At 40.4% G+C, this 10005-nt stretch overlaps 1 protein-coding gene across 7 annotated transcripts in view; it reads right to left on the bottom strand.

Moving 5' to 3' along the window:
• Window positions 1-10005, bottom strand: part of NUMB (numb homolog (Drosophila)) — a 223828-nt gene that overhangs the window by 92078 nt on the left and 121745 nt on the right. For all 7 annotated transcript variants that reach the window (XM_011983093.1, XM_011983095.1, XM_011983092.1 and 4 more), the window contains one exon: window positions 302-442. In XM_011983093.1, the coding sequence (XP_011838483.1) occupies window positions 302-427 (126 nt within the window). In that variant the 5' untranslated portion in view covers window positions 428-442. The remainder of the gene's footprint in view (window positions 1-301; window positions 443-10005) is intronic.

Raw genomic sequence — 10005 nt, 5'->3', positions numbered from 1 at the left:
CCGGCTAATTTTTTGCATTTTTTAGTAGAGACGGGGTTTCACCGTGTTAGCCAGGATGGTCTCGATCTCCTGACCTCGTGATCCACCTGTCTCAGCCTCCCAAAGTGCTGGGATTACAGGCTTGAGCCACTGTGCCCGGCCTATTTTCCTTTCTTTCTCATTTAATTCTATCACTGAAGCAGACTGTGAAGGGATTTGATTTTTGGAGGGTTCTCTTAATTGTCCTTATTAATGAGATTTCACATACACTAGATTGTCAGTTATTTTCCACATACAGACTTATAGAAACATCAGCTCTTACCTTAACTGGGAAGCTACATTTTCCAGTGCGAACGCCTTCTTCATCTGTCTGCCACTGATGTGGACGACTGGCCTCTGGAACATAAACATCCTTCTTTCTCCTAAAACTTTGCCGTAGTTTGTTCATTTTAATTTTTACAGCCTGAAGACAGAGGAAAAAAAAATATTTAAAAGAAATATTACCTTCTTACATATTTAAACTTTGGATTACCACATTAACCAAAAATCTAATTTCCAAAATTAAAGGTTTTGGCTTTTATCTAAGCAATATATAATTATTATGTAACCACAGTGTAAAGGGAAAATGAATGATTAGAACAATTCCTCTTAGAGTAACACTAAGTTCAAACAAACAAATCATTTTACGTTTTGAAAAGACAACTACAATACTGGTCCTTGTAAGAACAACAATAACTTCTAGTAGGATTCGAAGACATATTATCCTCAGAATTTTCAAGAACTTTAGTTATAACAAACCAATGAGAAATTCTCCCTACCCATCTACCTCTCAGATCCATTCCAACACCTGAAAATGGAAATTTGTACATGTGGGCCAAATTATAGACTGCTAACAGTTTCTAAAAACCTGTATACTTATTAAGAAAAAAAATCATTCTGAAACACTAAAATTTAGGAATCTTTTGGCCTCATTATTAGCATATGAGCAAAGCAGGGATTACAATCACATTTTTATAAAAGATGTCATGAAGAATAAAATATAGTTTTCTTTAAACACACTTAAAGCCAGGCGCAATGGCTCATGCCTGTAATCCCAACACTTTGGGAGGCTGAGGTGGGCAGATCACTTGAGGTCAGGAGTTCAAGACCAGCCTGGCCAACATGGCAAAACCCCGTCTCTACTAAAACTACAAAAATTAGCCAGGTGTGGTGGCGCACACCTGTAATCCCAGGTACTCAGGAGGCTGAGGCAGGAGAATCACTTGAACTCAGGAGGTGGAAGTTGCAGTGAGCCGAGATCACGCAGCCTACGTGACAGAGTGAGACTGTATCTCAAAAATAAGTAAATAAATAAATAAGCACACTTAAAAAAAAAATGTGCTACTAGGACTAAATCTAGAGAAAAAACATTTTTTTTTTTCAGACAGTCTCACTCTGTCACTAAGGCTAGAGTGTAGTGGCGTGATCACAGCTCATTGCAACCTATATCTCTCTGGCTCAAGCAATCCTCCCACCTCAGTCTCCCAAATACTGGGGCTACAGAGACATGTGCCACCACACCTGGCCTTTTTTTTTTTTAAAAGTAGAGATGAGGTCTCGCTATGTTGCTCAGGCTGGTCTGAAACTTCTGAGTGAAAGCAATCCTCCCGCCTTAGCCTCTCTAAGTGCTGGAATTACAGGCGTGAGCCACCACACACGGCCAGAAGAATTTCTTGCAAGCAGTATGACGTCAGAATGCCTTTCCATATCGATAATCATCATAGCAACATAAAAAAAAAAAAAAAGACAAAGGTACAAGTTTCATTATCAACTTTGTAACTAAAAGGTGTTGGCCAGGTGTGGTGGCTCGCCCCTGTAATCCCAGCACTTTGGGAGGCCGAGGCAGGTGGATCACTTGAGGTCAGGAGTTGGAGACCAGCCTGGTTAACATGGCGAAACCCCATCTCTACTAAAAATACAAAAAGTAGTCAGGCATGCTGGTGCACGTCTGTAATCCCAGTTACTTGGGAGGCTGACAGGAGAATCGCTTGAACCTGGAAGGCGGAGGTTGCAGTGAGCCGAGATCGCGCCACTGCACTCCAGCCTGGGTGACAGAGCAAGACTCCGTCTCAAAAAAAAAAAAAGTGTTATAGTCAGTTCTTTATTGTGTTACTGGAAGAGTTACCTCTTGAATGCTGTCAAAGGTACAGTAGAAATCACAAAACTACAGAGAAAGGAGACCTAACTGAGAAGAAATTATAGAACATTCAAAAAAACAACAAACATAATAAGTACTCCCTTGCAGAGTAAAATCTCAAAATCTTAAACTAATACCTCCAATTTTCTGTTAAGAAGCATAAGAAGCATGTCTCACTCTTTCCATGAAGGATGCAAACACCTCAACTAGCCTAAAAGTGATCTTAACTCAAGAAAATGATGTGACAAAGCTATAAAAAGCTGTCCTTTCCGTCAGGAGTGTTAAATAGCAATGGATTGAACATCAATTCCCACAAGTCACCAATAAAGACTTGGAAATCAAAGTTTCATTCTGAGGAAAGTCATTTTGTATTTTAAAATCCATAATGCCACAGCAGAACTATCACCAAACTAGCTAGTTTGCACAAACAAGCCAATCTTACCATATATCTTTAAAGGTAAAAATTCTGACAGAGAACTGGCAATGTAAAAACCTCTGGATTTTCTAAAAATGAATTTAAGCAGATCACTTATTCCTAAACTACCTAAATGAAGGCCTACCTTACTGTACAAGACTTCCAAAAAGAATTCCATAATCTTCCTTGAAAATATATCCTGTTGCCAGGCACGGTGGCTCATGCCTATAATCCCAGCACTTTGGGAGGCCAAGGCAGGTGGATCACCTGAGGTCAAGAGTTTGGGACCAGCCTGGCCAACATGGTGAAACCCCATTTCTATTAAAAATACAAAAATTAGCCAGGCGTGGTGGCATGCACCTGTAATCCCAGCTACTCGAGGCTGAGGCAGGAGAATCACTTGAACCTGGGGGGCAGAGGTTGCAGTGAGCCGAGATCGCGCCACTTCACTCCAGCCTAGGCGAAAGAGAGAAACTCTGTCCAACAAAAAAAAAGAAAGAAAGAAAATACATCCTGCTATATTCTTTTAAATCACATTTTAAAAACATACATTGGCTGGGCACAGTGGCTCATGCCTGTACTCCCAGCACTTTGGGAGGCTGAGACAGGTGGATCACGAGGTCAGGAATTTGAATTTGAGACCAGCCTGGCCAACATGGTGAAACCCCGTCTCTACAAAAAATACAAAAATTAGTTGGGCATGGAGGCACACACCTGTAATTCCAGCTACTCAAGAGGCTGAGGCAGAAGAATTGCTTGAATTCTTCTGAGGCAGAGGTTGCAGTAGGCTGAGATTGTGTCACTGCACTCCAGCCTGGGCAACAGAGCAAGACTATGTCTCAAAAAGAAGTTAAGTAAATAAATAAATAAACATAAAAAACAAGACCATACACAAATACAAGTATAAGAAAATGAAAAACCTCTCTCCTTACTCAAGTTGGCACTCTCCAAATGATCCTAAAGCCAAACAAACAAACAAACAAAAAACCCACACACACAAAAAAAACAAAAAACCCTGTATGATTCCTTTCTTCTTAATTTCTTTGTCTTAGCAAAGACAACTACTCAGCTACCTACTTGGCCAAGCCAGACACCTGAAAATCATCCCTGCACTCAGCCTTTCTCTGGCCTGATTTTACGTCCTTAGTAGCTCTCGAATTCATCCCTCTCCCCAACTGTTTCAGTCCTACTATCCTGAGACATTTTTCCTTAAATTATTGCTTTAAATAATTTAGAGACATATTGGGATGGAGCTCTGTAGAGGCAAAGAGACCAAAATACTCAAGTATAAGTGATACTCAAGTATTTTAGTCTCTTTGCCTCTAACAGAGCTCCATCCTAACATGTTCTAAAACACAAATCTGACCATGTATCCCCTCTTTTAAAACCCTTCAATTGCTTCACACCACCTTCAAGACAAAGTCTAAATGCATGGCAAACACAGTCCTCCTTCATCTGGCTTCTCTTACCAGTCCCCATTCACAGACTAACCTCCAGCTACCCTAAACTACTTACTGTTCTCCAAACAAAGCATGCCCTCTTTCAGAGCCTCTGTATATGTTCCTCCCTCTGCCTAGAAAGAAATACCATAACCTGTGCATGTCTGGTTAAAGTCTACTCATCTTTAAAGAGTCAGTTCAGGAGTTAACCTCTTCAGGGAAGCTAGACTCTTTTTTTTTTGACAAGCCCCTATTTGGCTTGGTTAGGTCCTTCCACTTCATATAATTCGGATTAACACCTTCTTCTTACTTCTATTATTGTATGCATCAACCTTATAGTAAGTTCCTATTTCCTTAATGGTTGACTGTATCTTATTTGTTTAAATATACCCTTGCATTGTAACACACTGCCTGTCATGTATAGCATACTATGAATTTGAAGAATTGAAAGATAAAACAGACCCCCATCACAGTAGAGGCTATGTCACTACGTAGGAAAAGTCCCAGCATACAAGACCAGAGGATCATCAATGTTGGAAGAGACTGAAGGTGTAATAGTCCAACCTCCCATTGACAAAGGAACCACTGACAACTTCCATTAAAAGAGGACATCCAACAATGTCTGTCTAAATAGATCTAGTACAAGTTTATTTGCTCTTTGGGCAGCTATTTATTATTGTACCATTCTGTTGCCCAATAAGAGAAAAGACTGAAAGTGTCAGCCAGTTTAGGGTCTAAGTATCTTGTCACTTTCTTTTTTAAAAAATGAATTTGGAAAAACAAAAACACATAATTATGATATCTTGCTTAATACTTCTTAATGAATAATTATCACTAGCCTATAATTCCAGCTACTCAGGAAGTTTAAGCATGAGAATCATTTGAACCCAGGAGGCAGAGAGCCGAGATTGTGCCACTGCACTCCAGCCTGGGTGGCAGAGTGAGAATCTGCCTCAAAATAGTAATAATAATAACAATAAAGCACATTAAGACTTTAGAGATAAAAATACATATAGCCATCACCCCAAACTCCACAATACACATATACACAGACTGACTTCATTAGAATAATATTACTTTAAGAATTAAATCTTTACTTATAAAACAAAATAATTTTGCTCTGATATAGCAAGGATTGATTTAGCAAGGAACATCTTGATGAAAAAGGGCAGAATTGCTGAGGATGCTGGCCTACTTTTTACACTAGCTTTCCTCCTGCATCTGTCAAGTGTGGGATGAGAAAAAGGTGCTGCAATCTGGAGAGAGAGACTAGAATAAAAATACATTTGATTCCAAGAATGGGGAGGTGGTGGAGGGAATGGGGTAGGAGACAGAAAAAATGCCACTGAAAAAATTACAGAAATAAGAAATAAGCCGTTAAAAACAGCTCTGCTTCCCTTTACTGACAAATAACTTGGCAAAATATCTACACATGTCTCTTCAATTCTTTAGTCCTCTCTTGTCTTGCTCCTCTCTTTTTCCCTCACCCCTGACTCTCCCCTTATCCAAGTCATCAACAAAAGACTTCTAAAATACATCTCAAAACTGTCCACTGCATTTAATCTCCATCACCCATAGTCCAAGATAACTTTGCCTCTTACATGGACTAGTATAAGCCACTAGTATTTATTTCTATGTCCTCTGTCATCCCTCTCTCATCAACTATGTATAAATTAGCCACCGTAATCTTTAAAAATGTAAAATGGATCATGGCATTGCTTAATAGTTCCATGGCTTTCAAATGTATCTTGAAATAAAATCCAAACTCTCACTATTCAGTGAGTCAGTATGGCATAATAATTCACACTGCTCAAGAAGTGGTGCTTACAATAGTATCAGAACATCACAAATACACAGTACATGTTAGCATATAAAGGTATAGCCCCGGCTGGGCGCAGTGGCTCACGCCTGTAATACCAACAATTTGGGAGGCCGAGGCAGGCAGATCACCTGGGTCAGGAGTTCAAGACCTGCCTGGCCAACAGGGTGAAACCCTGTCTCTACTAAAAATACAAAAAAATTAGCCAAGTGTGGGGGCAGGCACCTGTAATCCCAGCTACTCGGGAGGCTGAGGCAGGAGAATCACTTGAACCTGGGAGGCAGAGGTTGCAGTGAGCCGAGATTGCACCATTGTACTCCAGCCTGGGCGACAAAGCGAGACTTCATCTCAAAACAAAACAAAAAAAAGTATGGCCCCTGCATGTCTCTCTTGCGTTGAGGTGGCATTCTTCCCAACTAACTCTTTATGATCCTTTCAGTTAACTGCAAGCTCGTTCTCACTCTAGGCCTGTTGTTTCCTTCTCCCTGAAATACTCTTCTCCCAGACCCTTCACCAATACATTTGTCTCCCACTCATTCTTAACTCTCAACCTAAAAGTTGACATCTTTTTCTACTTTCTAAATACCATCCTCTATGATTCCTTATTATACTACTCTTTTCATTTCATTCACAATTTATTTTATCTTATTTTATTTGGAGACAGGGTCTATCTTATCTTTTATTTTATTTTATTTGGACACAGGGTCTCACTCTGTCACCCAGGCTGGAGTATAGCAGCACAATCTCACTCGCTGCAGCCTCAACCTCCCGGGCTCAAGCAATCCTCCCATCTCAGCCTCCCGAGTAGCTGGAACTACAGGCACATGTCACCACACCCAGCTAATTGTTGTGTTTTTTGTAGAGATGGGTTTTGCCATGTTGCCGAGGCTAGTTTTAAACTCCTGAGCTCAAGCAACCTGCCCACCTCAGCTTCCAAAAGTGCTGGGATTATAGGTGTGAACCACTGCACCTGGCCTATAGTTTCTAATTACTTTGTTTCATTGCTTCAGCTCTTCCTTGATCATCAGATGCTTCAGCATCCATTCAGTAAGTTATCTAACTTGCTAAAGGTAGAAAGCACTGGCTTCTGTTCTTTCTATCCAAAATAATCTTAACTAATGTAAATATTAAGTATTCTCCTTTGACCAAAAAGCTAAATAATTGTTCACTAATATAAATATGTCAAAGCCTGTGCTATGATTATACATAGATTCTTCCTTTAATTTTTTTGATGTTTCAGAATTTCTTTTTTTTTTTTTACTTTTATTTTTAGTTTGGGGGTACATGTGAAGGTTTGTTACACAGGTAAACATGTGTCATGGGGGTTTGTTGCACATATTATTTCAACACCCAGGTATTAAGCCCAGTATCCAATAGTTATCTTTTCTGCTCCTCTCCCTCCTCCTACCCTCCCCACTCAAGTAGACCCCTGTGACTATTGTTTTCTTCTTTGTGTTCATAAGTTCTTACCATTTAGCTCCTATCAATTGTTAATTAAACAATATTCTGTATCCAACAAAGTATTGTGCTAGGTACTAGAAGAGCCAGGATGAAAAATTTTTTATTTTAAAATAACTTTTATCAAGACCTCAAGGTCTTGAATGATATAAGAACACAATGAAAGAAACAGAAAAGGGGCATTTCAAACAGGGAATGAATGGGGTAGGATGAAAAGTCATGCTATGTATGTAAAAATATGTGTTTCCTCAAAACTAAGATACTACTGATTATAAGATGCACCACTATTTTATGTTCCACTGAAAAAGAAAACATGGAGGCCAGGTGTGCTGGCTCACACCTATAATCCCCACACTCTGGGAAGCTGAGGTAGGTGGATTGCTTGAGCCCAGGAATTCGAGACAAGCCTGGACAACATGGCAAAATCCCATCTTTACAAAAAATACAAAAACTAGCCAGGCATGGTGCTGTGTGCCTGTGGTCCCAGCTACTTGGGGGGCTGGGGTGGGAGGATCACTTTAGCCAAGGAGGAAGAGGCTACAGTGAGCCATTATCTTACCACTGCACTCCAGCCTAGGTGACAGAGTGAGACCTTGTCTTTTTAAAAAAAAAAAAAAAAAAAAACTGCTAAAATTGTTTGTTAAGAATTGTTCATTTATTGTGAAATATCACAATAATAAGAAGTATCCCAATGGGAGACGATTCCCAGTTCCAGAGATGTTAAAGTATGACAGAAAGAGGGAAAAGAGAACGAAGAAAAGGGGGAGGAGGAGAAACAGAAGGTGAAAGAAAAAGAAAATTATCATCTAATTTTGTTTCTTTGAGACTGCATCTCACTATTGTCACCTAGGCTGGAGTACAGTGGTGTGATCATGGTTCACTTCAGTTGTGACCTCCCAGACTAGGTGATCCTCCCACTTCAGCCTCCCAAGTAGCTCGGACTACAGGTGCCCACCACCATGCCCAGCTATTTTTTGTAGAGATGGGGTTTTGCCACACGTTACCCAGGCTGGTTTTGAACTCCTGGGGTCAAGTGACCCACATGCCTTGGCCTCCCAAAGGGCTAGGATTACAGTGAGCTACTGCACCTGGCCTATCACTCTATTATTAACAGAAAATCAGCCTTCCAAGAACCTCGGCAAGCCTCAATGATATAGAATATTGGTTACTCATTAAAATTTGTTATCAAAAAGTGGAGAAAAGGCCACTTGAAAGAGTGATCATGGGCTGGGTGCAGTGGCTTATGCCTATAATCCCCGTACTTTGGGAGGCTGAGGCAGGAGGATCGTTTGAGTCTAGGAGTTTGAGACCAGCCTGGGCAACATAGTGAGACCCTGTCTCTATTAAAAAAATGAAAAATTTAAAATAAATAAAGCTGGGCACGGTGGCTCACACCTGTAATCCCAACACTTTGGGAGTCTGAGGCCGGTGGATCACCTGATGTCACGAGTTTGAGACCAGCCTGGCCAACATGGCAAAGCCCCATCTCTACGAAAAATATAAAAAATTAGTTGGGCACATTGGTGTGTGCCTGTAGTCCCAGCTACTCAGGAGGCCGATACAGGAGAATCACTTGAGCCTGGGAGGTGGAGGTTGCAGTGAGCCTAGATCACACCACTGCACTCCAGCCTGGACAACAGAGACCTTGTCTCAAAAAGAAAAAGGAAAAAAAAAGAGCTCAGACAAAATGGAACAATTCCTACAAAAAGACACTCTCTAAAAACTGACTTAACTAGAAACACAATCCTAAATGAAACCATTCAGAATACTGCATACCTCCCCAGGAAAATATTAAACCCATCCCCCCTAAAAATACCATGCCCAGACAGTTGAACAGAAGTTCAACAAAACTTTCATAAAAAGATCATTCTAGTCTTAAATACATCTTTTCAGAGGGAAAAAAACAGTTTCTAACTCATTATTTGAGGCTGGCATAATCTGGATACCAAAACCAAATAAGGACAAGAAATTAAAATTAAGGGCCAATTTCACCTGTGAATGAACATAAATGCAAAAATCTCAAACAGCCCAGGTGCAGTGGCTCATGCTTGTAATCCCAACACTTTGGGAGGCCGAGGTGGGAGGACTGCTTAAGCCCAGGAGTTCAAGTCCAGCCTGGGCAACATAGCAAGGCCTCATCTCTACAAAAAATTTTAAAAGTAGCCAGCCATGATGGTGCACCCCTGCAGTACCAGCTACTCAGAAGGCTGACGTGCAATGAACACTTGAGTCCAGGAGTTCAAGGCTACAGTGAGCTATGATCATACCACTGCACCAGACTGGGTGACAGAACAAGATCCCATCTTTTAAAAACAAAACAAATTAATAAACTAAATCCAACTGTATATTTTTTTCTAAAAAGTTCATCATGACAGCGTTTGGTTTATTTCAGCAATTCAACATTATAAATGTCATTCACCACATTAACAGAATAAAGGAGGAAAACTATGTGATCATCTTGTAAATGCAGAAAACATATTTGATAAAATTCAATACTCATTCTTCACATAAAAAATATCTTGGGCTACTAGGAAGAGAAATGCCTTTAACCTAGAAGTTTCTACCAAAAATATATAGCAGGCCGGGCATGGTGGCTCAAGCCTGTGCCACCGTGCTAAGGTGGGCGGATAACCTAAGGCAGATAACCTGAGGTCAGGAGTTCGAGACTAGCTTGGCCAACATTGTGAAACCCCATCTCTATTAAAAGTACAAAAATTAG

The sequence above is a fragment of the Mandrillus leucophaeus genome, unplaced genomic scaffold (assembly GCF_000951045.1).
Source record: "Mandrillus leucophaeus isolate KB7577 unplaced genomic scaffold, Mleu.le_1.0 Scaffold246, whole genome shotgun sequence".
NCBI classification, from domain to species: Eukaryota; Metazoa; Chordata; class Mammalia; order Primates; family Cercopithecidae; genus Mandrillus; species Mandrillus leucophaeus.
The sequence above is the reverse complement of the archived record's forward strand: the minus strand, read 5'-3'. Positions and strand labels throughout refer to the sequence as shown.